General features: G+C 44.1%; 1 protein-coding gene across 3 annotated transcripts in view; it reads left to right on the top strand.

The window, feature by feature from the left end:
- Nucleotides 1-21,352, top strand: part of tox2 (TOX high mobility group box family member 2) — an 87,931-nt gene that overhangs the window by 35,674 nt on the left and 30,905 nt on the right. For all 3 annotated transcript variants that reach the window (XM_084020783.1, XM_084020782.1, XM_084020781.1), the window contains exon 3: nt 7,869-7,928. In XM_084020783.1, the coding sequence (XP_083876909.1) occupies nt 7,869-7,928 (60 nt within the window). The remainder of the gene's footprint in view (nt 1-7,868; nt 7,929-21,352) is intronic.

Genomic DNA, 21,352 nt, shown 5'->3' with positions numbered 1-21,352 from the left:
TGTAGTTGGCTTTCTCTGAAATTCAAATGGCAAGAGGGTGAAGGAAAAAAAAAAGGCAGATAAAAAAAATAATAAAAAGAAACCTCTGGCTTTGGAAAGGGGGAGGAGGGGGGGGGGTGCTGAGAAAAAGACCTGCCATCTATGTATTAGTGCTCTGTAAATATTACATGAGCTCTACATTCGCTCAGTTGTTTGGCATTACTTCCACTGGATGGGTATATTATTTTAGAAACCATGCCTTGTTTATGGAGAGGCATGACCTACTTCCAGACTCTCTCTCTCTCTCTCTCTCTCTCTCTCTCTTTCTCTCTCTCTCTCTCTCTCTGGTATTTTCTCCCCCCTCCTCTCTCTCTCTCTCTCTCTCTCTCCCTCCTCTCTCTCTCTCTTATTCACTCTCAATCTGTGAAATCTCAGCCGGTCGTCCCCGCTGAACAATTACAAGGCAGCGAGACCCAAATGGAGATGTTTGTAGAAAACAACATGTGTATAATTAAGGTTTAATGAGCTCTTGTCAGGGTGGAATGTGCAATTAGATTGGTAATAAAAAATTCTGCCTGAGCGCGGAGTGGCAGAGGCTGGATGTGGAGTCAGCATGGCAGTGAATGAAAGAAACAGTGAATTATTTTGAGGCCCCTATTGACACAAGTAGACGGCGCTGAATGCTACATTTAGATTTAAATACATAGCGAGCTCCCGAATACAGACATAAGGGTTTTTTTTTTTTTTTCCTGGTGGTGCTATATTGTGTGTTTTGAAACCGTACTGTACTCACTGAGTTGTTTTTTCTTCGGGGGGGAAACGGGTTCTTAAAACAGCTGAAATTACTTCACTTCTACTTTACGACGCGCAGAATGAAGAAAGACAAATGATTTGATTGGAATGGAGAAAAGGTTGTGACTGGATGCAAGAATATAAAAAAAAAGGGCAGGTTTTATGGAACAAAATTTCTCCAAAAAGTCCAGTAATTATGTTCTCGCATGGCGGTTTGACAAAATGTAATAACAAGAAATATGCAAATATGAGTATTTATTGAAATATAGCCAGCCCTTATTTGCTCTCAAATCAATGCCTGGCACATCTTTCTAGGTCTTTTTCTTGTCAGAGAGTCAACATTTCAGGGAAGGACACTAATCCACCAAACTCTGTCTTTTAAAAAAACCTGCAAGGAGGAAAAAACAGGTACTTGCTGCTCTCTTTTTCCACTCTATTCCCTTTTCTTTCTGATAGTCTTTTTCTTGACTTGGTGGAATTGCCGCTTGTAGAACCGATGGAGAAGATCCACACACACACACACACACACACACACACACACACACACACACACACACACACACACACACACACACACACACACACACACACACACACACACACACACACACACACACAAATCGTGTTTGGCTCTTTCTGAATGACTTGACTAGACTGAAAGAGAGGGCCCTTTGTTGGCTTCCTCTGGGAATGCCCTTGAAAGGCTCCTATTGTGTGGTAAGCACTATGATATAATGCAAGTGGATTTAATAGATTTAATGGAACATGCAGACATGGTTCTCGTCGAGCCCTCTTGTGATGAGAAACAGCCTATTTTGTGAGGAGATTCAGGACCACGTCTTCAAAAAGAAAATACTAATATAATGATATGAGAGTGTTGCGAATGCTGCAGAAGCTCAGAGTCGAAGCATGTGGTGTCGGAGGCCGTTGCATTCATTTCCACTGGACCTGACATGCTTCAATATTTGATTTTTGAGATTTCTGTTTCGCTTGGTTCTCCATTTCTGTGTTCCACCTGAGTTGTGTTGGAAGTCAAGGTTAGGCAAGGGAGTGGAGAGTGAGTGGGGGGGGGAGCTGAATGTCAGCGATGTGTTAGCTTTGTTTTCATTGTGTTAACAGGAGCACAATGGTACGATTGTGTGGCCATCTGAAACCCTACACCTAGCCAGAGCTTTCGGGGGTCAGAGGTGGGGGAGATGTGTGTGCCTTTAGCCTGGTGGACCGTGCTCTTTGAAAGACCCAGAAAAACCCCAAAGAAGCATACCATCAAAAACCATCCTGCCTCGTCGGAATCGCTCGCAACGCCAGATCTGCTTGTGAAAAAAAATGCTCTCATTTTCCAGATATAAATGATGCTTTTTTTTTCTCCCCCTCCTCCTCCTCCTTCCCCTCGTTGCTTTGTAATCTGTCTCATTATTTTAAGGTGCCATTCGAGGAGTGGCCCGCCTCTCGAAACCCTTCAGTGTGATGGACACGACCATAAAAGCAACGCAATAAACCTGAGATGAATGTTATATCTTAACGCTGATAGAGGCAATTAAGTCCATCATAAGCGAGAGAGGGAACTCTCTTCTCTGGGGACTCATTCACTTGCATGGTTTAACATGATTCCCGGCTTAATCCCTTATTTTATTTCTCCTCTCATCTCACAGCTTACAGTCGAGCACAAATTGAGCTGATGTGTTTTTTTTTTTTTCTTCACACAATTTGGTCTTTCTGTCTGATCTGCCCTTTTCTGTCTGTCGTCATCTCCCTCTCTGTCTCTCTCTCTCTCTCTCTCTCTCGCCTCCCCAATTCGCCGTATTTGTCATGGTAATGTAAAAAAAAAGAAAGAAAATCTCAGCTGCTCCAATTCATTTCGTGCTCTTTCAGTCGAGAAAGAAGGGCAATTCTGTTTTTCCCTTCGCCGGGTTTCTGTGTGTTGAGGTTTAAAAAAAAAGAAAAGGTAATGAAGACCATATTTCATCTGCATGGAGTTATATGACTGGGCGTGGCCGAGCAGGTCTGTTATGGGAAAATAAATATTATGGAAGGGCTAACTTTGTTATCTTTATCTCACTGGGATCAATGTGTGTATTATTGGACGGGCTACACGTAGGCACGCATGCAACGTTTGGAGCCGAGAGCTTAAGTTGTCTATGCGGCATGCAAACACACACACACACGCACACACACACACACACACACACACACACACACACACACACACACACACACACACACACATACACACCGCATGCAGCAGAGATATCCATGCACAGGCAATCCATATCTGCTTTACACCACACCATCCCCCTTACACTGGGCTTTGGTTATGTGTGTGTGTGTGTGTGTGTGTGTGTGTGTGTGTGTGTGTGTGTGTGTGTGTGTGTGTGTGTGTCTGTGTGTGTGTGTATGTATGTGTGTGTGTGTGTGTGTGTGTGTATGTATGTGTGTGTGTGTGTGTGTGTGCATTCATCTGTGTGTGCCTGACAGTGAGTCACTGAATGCTCTAATGACCACAGTCCTGACACAGGTATTTTGACTGCTGCCTCTTTCCATCGGCACATTGACTGACATGTGATTAGTTACGCCGGGTTGAAAAACTAGAGGGGTGGGGGGGGGGGTCCGTAACCATGGGAGGAGGGTTAAGTCCTGCTTCATGCCGTCTCTCCTGCCTCATCTTTCTTTAAATCTACCCCCCCTCCCAGTTGTGTGCGATTCCATATTCGGTGCGTACAGTAAAGCAAGGAGACAAGCTTCTCGTGTAGATCGATGCAGGTTAGCAACGGCGTAACGCAGAATGCAAAGCAACCATTGTAGAAGGAATAAAAAAAACTCAAGCTAAATTGAGCTAAACTTGTAAAGGGGACTGCACCGGCTCGGTACACCTACCGACCCCAGTCAGCGGATCCCGATCCTGATTAAGTCCAGTTAATTTGTCAGTGTCATTGTGAAATTCTCCGTTTTTTTTTTTTTTTTTTGCTACATGCTCCAAATAATTCAGGTTGACTGAACCTAAAGTGCCACGACATTCGCATTGCATGATAATGTGAGCTCCTTATCGAGGTTTGCAGATTGTTGAGGTACGGGGATTTTATTCCAGGAGAAAAAAGAAATGGATGGAACGGCAAAAAACCCTGTTTGGAAGATCAGAAAGCCAAAAAACACAGATTCATATGCAGCATGAACCAGAAACTAGACATTATAAATACAATTAAAGTGAGATCAAAACGCTACAGTAAAGAAATATATTATATTATATCCATTGTGGCGTTGAATAGAATAAACAATGATTTCTTTCACTGTCATCATCGAGAGTGAGATTTCTCCCACTGATATCTTGTTTTAGGGGGAACTTCTTCGTTAATCGATGAATAAAAGTGGAAGTTTTTCCTTCCTGGTCTGAAAGCTCTGCGTTTCTTCCAGTCAACAGTTGTTTTATAACCTCCACGTCTGTGGTGCACTTCCTGCATCAAACTGACATTGGTTTGGCTTTATGCAAACAGAGAGCTATTTATAGCATCTCTCTCCCACTATGCTCACCCTCCCATTCTCTCCCTCTCATGTATTTGCATCCGCGGTGTGCAAACAGGCGTCGGGTGTCAGAGCAGCGTCAGCCGTACGGGCCGCACTCGTCCCCATCTTTCTTTCTGGAAACCTCCATCCATCTCAGAACGTCTGTCCTCCGTCCCCTCCTTCGACGTGACTCCTCCTCTTTCTCTCCTCCATCTCACTAGCTTTCCACCTCTCTCTCACCTTCACCCTCTCCCCCTCTCTATCTCTCCCCCCCCACCCCCCTCTCTCTCTGTCTGTGTTTTCCTTTGCTCAATTGTTTTGCTGTAGATTTGGCCGCTATGATTAATGACCTCAAAGCCTCAGGAAAGCAAACAGAGGGAGACAGGACAAGTTTGCCCTTCCCCTAACAAACCTCCCTCCTTCTCTCTCTCATGTCAACTGCTCTTATGTTACACACTGAGCACGTTATGACTGCGGGGGAAAAAAAGATGTGCATAATATGAATCATATTACACAAGGGGAAGATATTATACACACACACGTTTTTTTTATTGGATTTCTGCAGACAACAACCTGGCAGAATGGCTTTCCCACACTATTATTGTTAAGCCCTTTGCATGATAATGTATGTAGCATGTATGTAGCATCTATGTAGCATGCATGTAGCATGTGCCTTGCTAAATAATTACATATACATTTTGATATGATCCATCTGAAATATAAGTGCACTGCTTTTGACAGGTTTTCTGACATTGCTAAGCTTTAAATTAACTTTGACAGAGGTCAAAGTAGTCACACTCAAAGGTAGACGCCCAGGGTCTTGCTCAAGGGCACTTCAGCCAGGTGGGTGCTTGAGTATGGTTGACTTTTAGGTGACAATGTGACTTTTTTGCACAAACGCAAAAAAGAAACACATTTTCAAACTAATTGTAATTATTCATCTTTTTATGTATCTGGGAATATCCCGTTAGCTGTGCGGAACCAACAGTGTGAAGTCCAATCTGACATTATTTATCTGGTTTTAAATAACAACGCATTGTTATCAAGAACAAAGTGAAATGTTTTAGGACACTAGCAGGTTGACAAATCGAATTGTTAAAGCTAGCAGCCATTTAGCTTAGCTTAGCATAGAAAGACTATAAGTTTGAGAACATAAAAATTGTACAAAACCTAATTTGTGAGCTTTAGAGGTTTTTTTTTCCCATGTGTTTGTTCTCCACAGTCCCCTCCCGTACCTGCACTGTAACACATGAACACGAGCACAAAAAGGCGGGAAATCATTAGTGTCACCTCTCCCCTGGATTTAGATATTGTTGGTTATCGTAGGAACCCTCGGTGACTCCTTCACATCGTGCTGCAGGAGCATCGTTGCTCTTTGACACTCTGCGTAATTGTTTTTTCTACTCGCCCCGGCGTTGCTCATCGACATCTGGTGTGCAGGTGTGAAAATAACCTATTCCGAGATACCGCCACTTGGAGTGCGATGTGATTAGGGATAGCATGTAAAACCATTTTCCAGGAGCAATAAAGGAAGCGATTTCATTTGCGGGAATACAATGATTATTCCTCCAGCAAACTAATAGCGCTATCAAGACAGAAATCATTGCGCTGGAGGTAACAGCTCCATCAGAGTCTGAATGATAACGTGATTGAACATCTCAACAACAGTCGAGTAGATTTTTGGATCCCGCACACATTTTTGAGAAACAGTAAAGTTACTACGGTCTCGTTACTTGACCTTACAGTAGCAGCGGTAATTCATCTCCGCCACTGCTCGCTGTCTTGAGGTGTGTTTTGTTTCCTCGTAAATGGCTGGTGCCAAATAGTGTCAGACAGAGAAGCAGGGAAGGCCTCTGGGAGTGTGGGTGTGTGTGTGTGTGTGTGTGTGTGTGTGTGTGTATGCCTGTGTGTTTCTAGCTGCGGCCTCTGGCTGTGACCCCAGTGTTAATCACACTACAGCCAGAACTACCACAGGCTCTATCGCCACTGCTGCTGCTGCTACAACCCTCCTCCTCCTCCTCCTCCTCCTCCTCCTCCTCCATGACTCTCTCTCTCTCTCATTCATGCTCTCTCTCTCGTTACTCTCTATTTGTATTTTTCTCTCCCCCCCTCCCTCATTCCTACAGCATCTTTCTGTACCTACTCCCAGTTACACATGATCTCTTCCCACTCCTTCTCCATTTGCTCAAGGGCAGAGCCTCATCTTTCTCATCCCCGTAACCTTGGATCGTCACCTTTCCTCCAGCCTTAAACTCCCCTTTAGGCTCCACGAGCTCGCCGTTTTGGAGTTCTGGATTAGCGGCGGTGGCTAGTCCTTTTTTTTTGGGGGGGGGGGGACAAAGTGCAAAAACGCTTAAAGGCTGTTCTCACTTCTTGGTGTCCGGTCTCGGTCGCTAGCTGGGGTTGGCAGGGTTCCTAAAAAGTGCTGATTCATGATTGGTCGGCCATGCTGATTGTTTAAGGCAGAGGTCTTCAACGTTTCTAAGGTCAAGGACCCCCAAGGCTATTAGTGACACAGTGGAGGGACCCCCTATTACATATCGTATTAAATCGTGTCGCTTATTAAACAGGGCCAATAATAACGTGTAGTGCAGCCTGTAGAAGTACTTTGAAATGATGCTAAGACATTGAAATACGATTTTTTGACAGATTACGTTACATTTAGCTGACGCCTTTATCCAAAACGACTTCCAAAATGTTTCTACATCGCAATTTCAGATCATAACATTTAACAAATATGGAGATTTATATTTGCTTATTATAGGTTGTATTCATGTTAATGTGCATTTTTTTTTTTACATATTTTAAGTTCTGGGGAAAAAAAGTTTGGGATGAAATAAGTTCAGGGACCCCCTGCAGTAACTCTGTGGACCCCCTGTTGAAGATATCTGGTTTAAGGTGATTGGCTTTTTTTTTTTTTTGCGTCTGGTGAGCTTTCTTATATCCCCATATTCGTCAACTCTCTGTTCTGATTATCGATCGTAATGATCACCTCCATCCTCCTACAGCTTTCCAATCAGACGACATCATTTTTGAGGACTCGTCTTCAGATCGAATTGAATCTATTTCTGGTCGACTCACCTGCCGCGTGCCGTTTGATGACGTTAATGTCGCCTCTGATTTGATCCGAGCGGCTCAACTCGCCGGCTCACTGACTGCGCGGCCGCTCGGTGCGACTGTTGTGATTATCGCTCTGTTGTGTCTTTGTCGCCCTGTGACACCCATGGAATCACAGCAGTTAGGGGCACACACACACACACACACACACACACACACACACACACACACACACACACACACACACACACACACACACACACACACACACACACACTCTCAGGCTGTCGGCAACTGAGACGAAGAGTGTGAGTTACACAAGCTTTGACAGGGCCTAATTATACGTGTCTCTAATGAACTGTAATTACTGACATCCACCAGAGCATCGAGGTCTATAAGCCGAGGACTCGCAGTCATTAGGCCACCGCCGCTTACACTGTTTCTGTGTTTCTCCACCGACGGACTGAAAAATCCATGTTTTCCGTCCAGATGCGATGTGTCAGTCCAAGCGCCTAACTGTTTTCTCATTTTTCTCTCTCCAGTTTGATGGTGACAACATGTACATGAATGAAAACAACCACGAGTTCCTCCCGCCAAACCAGGTGAGTTCAAAATGCCTCTAATGGAATACCTGCTTTCCCATTTCTCCTCTTATTTCATCCGTTGCCGTGATCGTTGCCTGAGTCGTTACGGAGCCCTTTTTCATCCCACTCGTTGTTGGAGCTTGTTAGGACGGACGACAAATCGTTGTTACGGAAACAACCGCTGTTGTTGGAGTTATACGACATCAGCTGAAAGCAAAGGGGAATCTCAAAAAATAGTCCAATTAGTTCACCCATGTTTTATGTTGACAGATGTAGCAAAAAGAGAAAAATCCAACGCGTCCACGGGTGAAATATTCCCCAAGCATAAGAACAATAACAGAATAATAATATGGGTGCGAGTGGTCTCGTGTATAATAAAACACACATTTCTTCTCAGAAGTCTAGTTCTTATTGTTAATTAGAAGTTGTTACCTCGGCAACCACTGCTCCTCCTGGGGTTTGATATTAAAATGTAGACGCTGTCGATACACTTTTGCACTTTGCACTGTGAAACACTGTGAAACGCTGCAGAGCCGACCCAAGAAAATAACCTGGAAAACAAATATGTGACACACAGACTAATAGTACAATCTGATAACAGATCAGCCTCTGGGGGACGCGGACCGATATTTCTGGTGCAGCCAAGATTTTTCCACGTGCTGCTCGTTGTTTATGATCCGATGAGCAACTTGGAGATTCACGGCTGGATTGCTTCACAAGTAGCCAGTTTAAAAGCTCATTTGAAACCCATAAAAAGATCAATTATCGTCCAGAGTTGGTCCAATGCAACGTTCTGCACCCTTTGCTCTCTGAATGGACGGTTTTCCTGCGTTACAAACAAGAACCAGAACCACTTCCAAAGCCCAGATCTGGTCCCGTTGTAGAGAGATTCTGCATAGAAATTTTAAGACACATGAGAGAAATTTTGAGTTCATGATTGATTTTTCACTTGATTCTGAAATATACAGATGATATAAAACTTCTGGTTGTCTATAACACACCAGAGCTGGTATCTATCCCAGCATAGAGGAAGTAGTCCATGTTAGACTTGCAAAACTACATTAGAAGAGGAGGGAAACCAGGAGAAATATCCAAATATCCAAACTGAAAGTTGCTGGAACTTTCCTTCTGTGTCGCGAACTCTGGCGTCATAAAATTCAAATTCACCTTTTTTTTTTCTCACAATAATGCAATCACTCTCACACACACTTTTCACTTCGGTAGAAGCCAAGCAGAATCGCGCTCGAGTCGGGAGGGAGTTTTGGCCTCATTGCAAACGGATTTATTAAGTTAGAATAAGAAGGGGGGGGGGGGGGTCTACAGTACATTACATGGCAACCGTGTCACTGCCAGACACACTGTAGCACAGCTGGCCGTGAACAACTGGAAGAGCATATGGTTGTGTTTGGACAGGGGGGGGATTTGTGGAGTTTGGGAATAAGCCCATCTGACATACACGGAGGGAACGGGGGAATTTGTCCCTGTCAATTGCAATTATTAGAACTGGCCCATAGGCTGCAGCCGCCCGGTGTTTTCTGTTGCCTTTTTTTTTTTTTGCCTAATTTCTTAATGCTCCGGTTTGTTAGAGTGTGGCTCGAGGCCCAGAAGGAGAGAGCAGCTTATCCCGCTTCTCTTACACGACTCCCCCTAAGTTTATTTAGATACCGCCGACAACAAATATGTCCGTTACAAAGTGATTTTTCGGGAGGATACCGCCGTTATCTGACAAACGTCTCATACTGCCACTTGGCTGTCTGAATAATCTGAAGAACCACTGCTTTTTATCGCCCATTCTTATTCAGCGCGTGTACTTTTACTGCAGCGCTGATTGACCGATTACAAGTCGCGCTGATGCGCACAATGTTTTTTTTTTTTTTTTTTGCTGAATTACTGAGGGGGGGCAGATAAAACATCGCAAATGTGGCACGGAAGATAGACAGAGAGAGAGAGAGAGAGGGGAAGGTGGCGATCAAGGAAGCAAAGAGAGAACGAGAGAGAGAGAGAGAGGGGGGAAATGGCGTGAAACGCGGTGATGGGATGAGAGACGATTTTGCTTTGCTCCGTGTTATACTTTGTTTACTCAAGACCCCCTCATATTTGACATGTGCCTCGCTCTATTCTCCGCTTCACCAAGTTCAGCCTCTCCTTCCCTCTGACAGCTTGGATCAGGAGGGCCTTCGGGGGTGGACACACACTTCGGCAACAAAACGTAGAGATGGAAGAGAAAGGAGGAAACAACCCGCACCTCCTTAGCCGCGTCCCAATTCTACACTTTATACTAACTCAAAGCAGATTTTTAAGGGTTCGCTCGTAAAAAAAAGACTAATTGTGACTTTTGTTGTGAGCGATGTCGTCACCACAATCGATGTGCAACGCACACGTTTTTGTTTTGCTTTTTTTTTTTATCCAAATTGTCTGTCTGTTTATCCATCCATTCCACCCCACAATATAGCAATCATTATAGCAAAGTGATTTTGCAGTTAGATAAAAAAGTCAAAAGACAATTTCTCACATAAAATACCAATACTCCCGCTCTCAGACGTCAATCTAAATGCTACTTTGGAATCCAACTGACAATTACACCTTGCATGTTGGCATGTTTTTCCCAAAAATATTCAACATTTATACGTGAAATATTTCTGGAGCCGAATCACGCGCTCTTACTTTGACATTTCATCCAGCTGAGTGAATCCCTTTGTGCTGCATTGTGGGAGAATAGTGTGCATCAACATCACACTCGTGAACAAATGTGGGTTTTTTTTCTACGTGTGCCGACTGTTTTGATTATCACTTACATCCAGTGTGAACATTCTCTGCTCAGCGTGGTGTAGATTCGGGGGACAACAGCTGCAAGTTTGATTGATGCCTGGTTGCTATGTGCTCCATAACCTCCATTAATTGGTAAATTGCATTGATTCTATGCTAACTGCAAATAATTACAACCGACAATTAGTATATCGGTCATATTCTAGTGCGATTCACTGCATCGGAGTTTGACTGTAAATGCGTTTGTGTTGTTTGTGTCGAGATAAAAAAGAAAACAGGGGGATGAGACGGCTCCGGGGATCATTTTTTATTAATTTGTTTCATTCCCCAACAAACCTGTTGTACATTATGTACAGTAACTGCATTATTCTCAATGTATTCCATCTTGTATAAAAACAAATCATACTGCCTAAAGCCCTCTCCTCTCTGCTCGCTGCTTTATTATCTCACTTTACCTCCCTCGTCCTCCCATTCTCTCTCCGACTCCCCCTCTTCTGGTAGTTTTCTCACTCCGTTTCCCTTCTTCTTCTTCTTCTTCTCTCTCTCTCTCCCTCCCCGTTGCATTTAGATGCATTTGGGTCAGCGGTTCCGCCTCCAAACTGTGAAAGTGAGTCTTTCACGTCACATTTCTGCATGTAATCGCTCTATTTAATCTGGCTCACCTATATAAACACGCTTCCCTCCACGTTTCTCATCGGACAGAAGCAACCGGCTGGATAGTGAGATGCTTAGATGGGTATGTTCTCGTGATCGGTCACAAGGAAACGGGGTCAGGGCCATTGTCATATCGATGTTCCCATGAGCGTCGTAGTCTGACCCCGCTCCCTTCTCTGAGGCCTTTCTTCCAGTCTCTCTCTCTCTCTCTCTCTCCCTGTCTCTCTCTCCCCCCAGCGGAGTGACAAAGTGTTAGTGATTCAATGACAAGGTCACGGACCCTGGTCTTGGCATCAACAAGCTCTTTGTCCGCCCCTGTGGCCACTGACCATTGTTGTGGCAACAATGTGGCAAAGAGCAACGGTCGACGAGGAGCTCCGACTCCGTTCCGGTGTCTTCGCGGAGGCTTTTGATCCGAGTCAACGCTAGCATCGAATCTCCCACTGGAATTGGCAAAAAGCCCATTTTTATCGTGAAGGCCTTAGTAGACCTTCACCTGAAGTGTGGAGTTCCTCTTAAACAGCACCAACACGGAGCGACGCGATCAAAGATAAGACTGTGTGTAGATGCCTTCTCATGGCTTGGCAGCAAAGTGAAAGAGACGGTACACTTCATCAGCACTTTACCTCGACAATGCCGGGCTTTGATGTCTTTCTCCCCGACTTATGAATTAATTTAGAAGAACTGCTGTTTGAGAGAAATATGTCACAGAAAAGAGAAAAAAAAGAACACAAGGAGGAAATAGGAGAGAGAGAGAGGGGGGGGGGGGGGGTGGAGAAACTGCACAGGGGAATAATTCAGCTAATGGAGTGACTGTTTGGATATTCAGCAGAAGTAGGAACAGAGATTATGATCTTGCAATTAGCGTAACAAGGTTTTATTGATTGGCTGCCTGGCTGCCGCTGTAGCGTCTTTGCTGCCAAGACGCTGCATGTGGTTTTAACATGCACAGTGTGTGTGTGTGTGTGTGTGTGTGTGTGTGTGTGTGTGTAGTCACACTAGCCCCGCTACTACCAGAGCCTGAATCCAGCTCCCATCGAGCTGTGGCCATTTTCCTGAGCATCAAAGCTGAAATATTATGGATTGCCGGGTTGAAAGAATCTGTTTGAATGCTTGATGATAAAGTGACCCTATTTGCATTTTTTCCCCACTAACTTTTAAGTGAATGCATTGCCCCCCCCCCCCCCCCCTTCATCTGCGAAGTAAAAAGGTATGAAAAAAAAAGGCAGCTTCTGGTTAAACGAGTGATTTGGAAAAAAAAAGTTTGTCCCGCATGTGTTTTTTTCCGATGTCGGGAGTCCAAATGATGTTTTAAACGGTAAGTTTGATGCCATTTTTCTCATCTCAGTTATTTCACTGAAAGCCGTCGCTGGCTGGGGATCGCACCGCCCCCCCTTGGGTGTTGTAATTGTAATTAGGAAGGTGTTTGGATGCCAACGGCGGTTCTCTGAGACACGGAAACAGATTGGAGAGCGATGGAATTTGTTTTTTCATAATAGAACTTACAATTGCTTATTTTAGTTTTTCTTAAATGTTTTAGTGGTGGGAAAAAATCACATGATCGGATACGATGTCACGATGTTTCTAGCCTTAACTTGTAGAAACTCCAGCCGGATGAATATGATGAAGTCCTCCTCCGCCGCTCCCCCCGTGTATCTCATCTTTCCCCCATATGTTTCTGATGAACCATTGTAGAACACGATCCCCAAGTCTTTTATGTCCAACCTTTTGACAAATCTATCACCTCGTCCCTCTATGCTCTGAATTAAAGGCCCATTCCACCTTTCCAGTTTAGATGAGTGATTCTCTTGTTTGGCAGCGGCCCAGAGCCCAGCCGGGTCCGTCTGGAAACCTCGGCGGAGCCTGATTGGTCGGGGTCCGGTCGTGCGTGACTGACAGGAAGCCCGCTGATTGGGAGAGACGGTATCTTCGGATCATTGCATTGATTAAAGCCTCGCGGGCGGCGTTTTCGTAAACTCCCGCCGTTCGGGGTCCCCGCACCAGCGCCCGGGCCCTGCTGGTCTGAATTACAGCTCGGCCGCATTAGTCTGATTTACAGCTTCCTCCCGCTGTTTAGATTGAAGCTGGGGACCCAGAGTGGCAGGCTCTCCCCCCTCCCCCTCTTCCGATTGATTCTCCCACTTTGAGCCTCACCCTCGACTCGTCACCCCAATCTTCCCGGTTCCTTGTCTGGTCTCCCTTTGATGCCACCTCACCGGATGTAACTCATTTCCACGTCTCTCTGGCTTCCTACTTCCCACCTACTCATCTCACCTTTACCCTCTCCCCCCTCCTCCTCACCACGTTCTCTTCCCCTCATCTACCTTCTCTGCCTTCCTTCCACCTCCTTTTCTCAAATGTCCCCCCCAAACCACTGACAACTTCCCTTTACCTCACCCAAAACCTCCCCCTCTCTCTCTCTCTCCTCCCCCCCCCCTCTCTCTCCCTCACTACATCTTTTGTGAAAATGAAAACAAAGAGCAGCCTGCCAAAATATTTCTATAGCCGTTCGCTGACGAAGCAGCGAGCAGAGACAATGCAAAAAGATGTGCAGGCATATTTGTCGCGGCAGCAGAAAGATGGAAACCTCTCCCTCTCTCTCTCTCTCTCTCTCTCTCTCCCTCCCTCTCTTTTTTTCAGCATTTGGAAACTCACCGTCCTCACTCACTCATGCCCCTCGCGAAAAAAAAAAAAAAAGCCCCACTGTTTGAAAGACCCATCAGACATGGCACCACATATAAATGCACAGCTGTGTATTTCTGTAAGGCCCTCGCTCTGCCAAGCTGTCCATCCTCTCCGTTGCCCCGGGTGATCAGATGAAACTAATGGCAACCTTAATGTGTTTGTGTAGGCCTCTCACCCCATTGGATAGAATGATGACAGACCAAACACTCACTCTTGTGCTGAATCACATGCCGGGGTATTATAAATAAAAAAACCACACACACACACACACACACACACACACAATAGCCGGTGCCAGATTTTCGAATCTCTTTTAGAAATAAAACAAAGTTTGCCTTGAACCGGTTTCTCCTCGTGGCTGCGAGGGAGAGAAATATAAGTACAAGTTATTAGAGAGGAAAAATACTTTGTTAATTATTGATGCAGTATCTTCAAGGTATGAAAAAAAAAGCTCTAAAGCTGACATCGATCCATGTAAGCTTATTTCCTCTACTGAGCGAAAAGTTTAAATGAGGTAGTAATAAAGTATTTCTCATTAAACAAGTTAAGCAGTGCACGGCAAATAGGGCAAAGCCTGCGGCAGATGGCTTTTATACATTCCTACATTGTATTTATATATCTGTGTAGTTCGTGTAGCACTGCAACACAGGTGGAGCTCAGCACGTAAGACGATACGGAGCCAGAAAATGTAAAACGGGCCACTAGAGATGAATGAATAATCCCGATACACCTCTTCACTGCTTCTCGTAGCTGAATTATCGAGACTCTGCAGCGATGCTAGCAGTGAGGCTGCTCACGAATGAAGGATGATCACAGAGCTAACATGCCAATGTGTAGCATGTGTAGCATGTTAACGTAGCACAAAATAAAGAGGAGAGCTGATGGGAAAGTAGAAAGGTTTTTGGTCGTCAAGTAGAGTAATTTACGATTTAAATTAAATTGATGTCAAATTAGTGGACATGCGCCCTAGAGGCCCGCTGCTAAGTAGCAACTGGCTAAAATCCTGCTCCTTTTTGGGTTTGGGCTCAACTCTGAAACCCCATTTACACGTAGAAAAAACAAATATATTTTCATGCTGTTTGTCCTTTAATTTACACAAAACGAAGGTTTTATCACACAAAACGATCATTTCTGAAAACTCCAGCGTAAATGGAGATTTGTGAAAATGTCGGAAAAACGACAGAAAATACTTAGCGCCATGTCTGCGTCCCATGTTTACTCTTTTGAAAGGGTTTCGATGTTGTTGTTTATTCTGAAGATTCTGATTGGCCTCCATGGCTTTTTCCATTCTCGTTGCACTGCCACCTATAGGTCTTGCATGGATATGACGCGCTCAACGGCATATTTTATGAGTGTTTATGTAAACTTTTTTGAAAAGATCTGGTGTTTACGACGCTGTTATTAAAAAACGTGGGATTATTAACAGATATTTGTTTCTGTAAATACCCGGCCGTGTGTAAATGTGGCCTTGGATGGCGGATGCACTCCGACCCTGCAGGCTCTTCTTCTGCGAACGTCGAGTCTGAGTCGCGGTGCGGAGCTCCGGCGAGAGACAGGGAGGTTCATTGAGGCTGGAGAGCCGTCTCCTCCACTCCCCTCCGCTCTCCACCAGCCTCTTATTAACAATGGCACCCAGAGTACGCGGGTCCAGATGTTCGTCTCCTGCTCCCCACCAGCTGTGCCAGCCTCCGATACACAGCCTCATTTACTCTGGACCAGCGAGAGGAGACACTTATGAACGCGAACGCATGCGCACACACACACACACACACACACACACACACACACACACACACACACACACACACACATCTCTGACAGTAAGTTTTTGTTTCAAGCTAAATCACTGAAAACATACAAAATGTTCACCAAAGCTTTCAAGAGCTGTTACACTCAGGTCTGTGCAAGCAGACTCACATTTGTCACACAGATTAAATGACACACACACACACACACACACACACACACACATACACACACACACACACACACACACACACACACACTCCAACCAGCCACATGCACTTTACCCCCCCTCCGTTCCCCGTGTTGTATGGCAGAGTTATTTGTGGGTGACAGGATCCTAACAATTCTCAGAATAATGCACGTTTGTTTGGATGACTGCGCCATCAGCGCTCCCTTTGTTATTTTCAACATTGTTAGAGTCAGTCGGTACTGATCCACCAGACCTTTATTGTGCTGTTTTTTTTTTTTTCATTTACTTCTCTCTTATAACAATAATTAGTTTTGTCATTCAGACACAGTGGCACTATTGTCACGTTAATAATGATTTTGACAGTAAAAGAGGAGAAAACGTAGATAACTGAAGAGTCATTCAAACCAAACTCTCGTCTGACTGCTTTTTTTTTTTTTTTTTTGGCCTTTGGCTGAGTTTCGGTTGTTGTTAAGCCTTCGCAGAACAGACATCGGTGTCCCGATGGCAAACGTAAAAAAAAAAAAAAGGCTTCCCTCTCTGGGAGACATGGCCGCCGCCAACAGGAAGAGACAAGAGGGGGGACTCTGGAAATAATCTGCCGATGTAACATTGTAGATTCATCCTGTCAGGCAATAAGTTTGATTATGGGCCTCATTTGAAATGTGGGTTTCATATCTTTCCCTTCCCCCACTCGTTTTTTTCCTGCTTCCTCTCCCTCCTCTCTCACCCTTCCTCTCCTCTCTCACCCTTCCTCCCCCGTCACCCACATCGGCATCACAATCGCTCCACATGACTATTGTAAAAACCCCAGTTTGTTTTCGGGACCACGTTAGCAGAGATCAGTTTAAGTTTTCACCGACACCGCGCAGCATCTGCCTATCGTTACCACGGCGATGACAAGCAGACAAGAAATATAGATGCATGTTTATACACCAAAAATAATAAAACCCATTCCTCTTCAGAATAATAACTCTTTTGTCTGCCACTGCTACATATCTATTCTACTTTTTTCCCTCCATTCTATAGTCATTTGGGATCCATTTAAATGTTGTTTGTGTTCCAGTTGAATGTTCAGCAATAATGATGTGGCTGTCGTTTGCTGACAGCTCCTCTCTCGCCAAAATCAACCGTTAGACGTTGAGGAAGAAACAGAGATGGAGAAAAATGAGAGAAGAGGGTCAGTGACACATTTTCAGTGAACCAAATAGATAAAAAAAAAAAAAAAGGAGGAGGAGAAGGAAAAAAACATTATGAAGAAGGCAGCTAATGTCTGGGCACTTGCGTCAGTTTGCTGGAGTAGAAAAAAAACGAAACGAAAACGTGTGAGAGACAGACAGACACAGGAGGTACAAGGGAGGTTGTGTTTATTATTTGATAAAGCCTCCCTTATAACCCCGGCATGTTGTGCAATAGCTCTGGCTCTCCTTCAACTCTGCGGCGTGCCACTTTAAATTAGTCGCTTGTGGAGAGGGCCGGCCCCGTCTTTGCAAAATGCATTAGTACGCCACTCAGAGCCTCATACAGCCTAGGGTTAAACACAAATTATATCATTTCTGTCAGCCAATCAAATCACACTGACCCCCTGACCCGCCAGATGAGTCAAATGCATAATGAAATATGACATGGCACAAAAGCTCTGATTCTAATCTGCTCTGACACGCGATCAGATGGGGATGACCTCTTGACCTTGACTGACAAGTGAGACGAGCACTGGGAACAGGATACACGAGGGAGAGGAAGGGAAGGAAACATAAAAGACAAGGGGGGATAGAAGCAATTAGGAAGGCTGGTTTTAGTCACTGGGAGGTAGCTAGTAATCAGGTATCTGGGGGTGAATGAGGACATCTGCATCTTTGGATTAGTTTATTTTCACTTTAATTGTTCTGCCTCCATATTTCCCTCCCAATAATGATAAATAGTAATTTTTTTTGTCACAGAGCAGCATCATTTCCTCTCACTTAGCTGGCCAGGGCTGAAGAGATAGTAGCTGGATTTTATTTCCTAGAAAGAGACGACTTTCACATTATTCCCCCCCCCCCCCCCCATCCCATTCACCCGCCGCACAGAAACTGGTGGTTTAGCATCCCCATCCCCACGGCCCCTTTCATGATTTCCAAACAGTAACACAGTGACAGATAAATAATGCATCCTGGCTGTTTTAAAGAGAGATGAGATGGCAGAGGGGGGGGAGGTTTGATCGGGGGGTCCGGGGTGATGATGAGCAGCGGGGACCAGAACTGTTTTGGGTTTTGACAGGCTTGGGGTTGGGCCGGCCAAGAGGGGGAAGAGGAGAGTGGAGGTGTAGAGTGACTGTAAATGGATCCCCCTCCCTCTCTTTGGGAGTCTGCTAGAGACGGTTTTGTGGTGTGTTGATACCCCCCTGACATGATATCGTAGCAGAAGAACAGCTGTGGCTTTAATTAAGCCTGAGTTAACTGAGAGAGATGCTGGATAAAAAACAAACAAACAGCCCAATAAACACAAATAGCAGATCACTTAAACGCTTTGAAAGTAAGCGATATTTGTCGTCTGACAGCTGCATTAAAACAAGAGCCCTGTGTACACTAGTGAACAGGATCATTCATAAATATACAGTATAATCTTCCTCTGGGAGAGAGAGAGAGAGAGAGAGAGAGAGAGAAAGATGGCGGAGAAAATAGATGACGCTCTGAAAATTCTTCCCAAAGATAAAGTCCAGCGTTTTTCCCCCGTTGCAAAACCGGACTGCGTGGAGAGAAGAGATAACGGCGCCTCGACTTTGTCTCGCCGTGCTCAGAGTGGGCACGGTGAAGGTGTTGGAACGAAGAGTGTCGCCGGTGATGGAAGCGGTAGTGTGTGGTGAGCATAAATCACCACGGTGACAAAGCTCTCCAATAGGCAGATAAGTGCACATTAGTGGTGAGGCAGATCCGTCATCGTCGGCCCCGCCCTCTCGCCGGGAAACAAGGACTCCAAACTCGGCACCGGAGGATGCTTCTTATGTTCCTTATTGTGTTCTTGATTCATTTTTAAGAGGAAATGTTCTGTGTGTCGGCCATGTTTGTATGGTCTTTTTTTAGGTCATAGGGTCGCCCATAAAGTTGGTCTTGTCATTTATAGAGCCAGACAAATTGTGTTTATCATTATTAAAAGTGATTACTGGTGCATTTAAATAGGAATAAACAGAGGAATGTGTCTGAAAACAAAATATTCAAACTTTATATAATGTAGCATAAAGTGTAGTACGAAAAAAACAACCAGTAGGACTGCCTGCACCTTTTTTTTTTTAGCATTTTTCTTTACAGATTTGATTATTTTCTACATTCATTGATTAGCCATTCCGTCTCAGAATGTCCAAAAAATAAACTAATTTCTCATCGCCCAAGGTGATGTGTGAAAACGTCCAACTAACAGTCAAAAAAAAAGAAAAATTCAGTTTCAGAAGAAAAACATTTGACGAGCTTGAAGGCTCGGAATATTTTTGTGTTTTTGTTTTAAATTGACTTAAACGCTCAATCAATCGTCTAAATAGTTGCGTCTTACGACAGTTTGCCAAGATCCTGTAGCCTTTTTACAAACATTAAACTGCACGCAGCTGTTTTATTGTGAGTGTGAATTCATATTTGACAGCGAATCATTTTCACAGAATAAATACATAATATGTTATTAATTGTTGGTCGTGTCCCAAAATCCACATTTCAAGAGGCATTACAATAATAATCTAATAAGACATAGGAACGTACAGATAATGAGCCATTAGCCACAGTCAATATAATCTCCAGAAGGCCTCTGAATCCTCCGGCAGCATTACAGAAGGAGTAGAGAGATCTGTGCCAAATATAAAAAGACAAGTTGGAACGCTCCCCGATCAGTGTTATTTTCCCTCTCGGTCCCAGACCAACTGTCTGTTCAGCTGCTTCTCTCCAACGAAAGGTGTGCTGGTATGTAACACTTACAGTGGAGAGATCTGTCTCTTAATTAAAATGTTACAGCTTGTGTTTCAGACCGAGCATACTGTGTATCGGAAAAATAACCACGGTATTGATCAAGAGGAGGGTGCATACACAAAGTAGTGTAATGCAGCTTTTATTTTGATAGGACCCCCAGACTATTGGAGGTAGACTATTGTTTGAAAAGCCAATTCCATACTAGGACACACGCTGGTCCGTACGATCCATCAGACGTTGCCTTTGTTTGGATTTTACTTCTTAAATAAAAAGGAGAAAAGCACATACATTAGCCAGAGTGTAGACATGTGCTTCTGTACATGCAAGCTCAGTCTGAATGGAGGCACATGAATAATTTATCTTCCACACAATCCAACTGGGAAACGTCCTTGGTATTTACATTTTATCATCAAGGGCACCGGGTGAGCCGAAACACATGGCGAGTCCAAGTGCCTCTGCACCAATCGGAAGCGACGGATGGGAAAATAAAGTGTGATGTATATATTCATACACGGACAAAAACAGAAAAGGCTGATGAACATGCTAGATGATGACTCAGCGTGGCGGTCTTCAGCTCGCTCTCGACACAATGGCCCCCGATGTTTACAGCAGACAATTTAGCTTCCTTCCAACAATTATGAGGGAAATTGAATCTCAGGAAATGTTCGTTTTCTTGTCCATTAGAGCAAACAATCACATCATCTCCACAGGTTTACAGAAACATCTGTCTTCGTGAGGACAAGTCCAGAAAATTCATATCAGCGCGCTCGCAGGTGATGTGAGGACAAAGTCAATCTAATAGAGGCAATTTCTTATTATTTTTTTTTTTAAACTCTTCTTCATTTGCCGTGTAACACGCAGGAAGATGAAAGTGTGCTTTAAACGCTGAGTCTGTGTCTAACATTCTTGCTCCACAATAAAACCTTGCTGACGGCCGCCTTTTTTTTCAAATTAAAAGATGGGTGTTTTAGTGTTTTAGGTATTGTGACTTAATGAAATTCCTCTCATCTGGCTTTGTGCTTACTGCCTGAGATTGGTATTCATTTAAAAAGGCATTAGATGCATTTTAATCCCGCTGAAAGCTAGTGTTGTAAAAAGAAGATTGTCAGTAGCTACTTTAAAAAAAAGGCACAATGTGTGATCCAAACGGAGCAAAAAAAGCCAAATTAAAAAAAAACCACAATGATTTAAAGCTGCTATCACTTCAAAACGAGCAAACACCAACAAAATCCACACTATTAATATTTTCTGAGGCTGAAGTAGGTTTGTTTGCTGTTAAAGAGGCCTGTTTTTAATTAATTTGTCATACAGAGACAACCTTTTCAGTTCTATATATCTTAACAATCCTGTAATTTACACTCAGTAAAACAAGGTTAAGAGAAACAAGAGGAGAAAAAAGGTGCCCTGTATCTGCTCTCCTTTCTCCCAGCTCCCCCTGCCCCTTATTTTCTAAAAGTATCTGTTTGAGAGATAAA

The sequence above is a fragment of the Eutrigla gurnardus genome (genome assembly GCF_963514095.1).
Source record: "Eutrigla gurnardus genome assembly, chromosome: 2".
NCBI lineage: Eukaryota > Metazoa > Chordata > Actinopteri > Perciformes > Triglidae > Eutrigla > Eutrigla gurnardus.
This window is presented reverse-complemented; position numbering and strand designations above follow the sequence as displayed.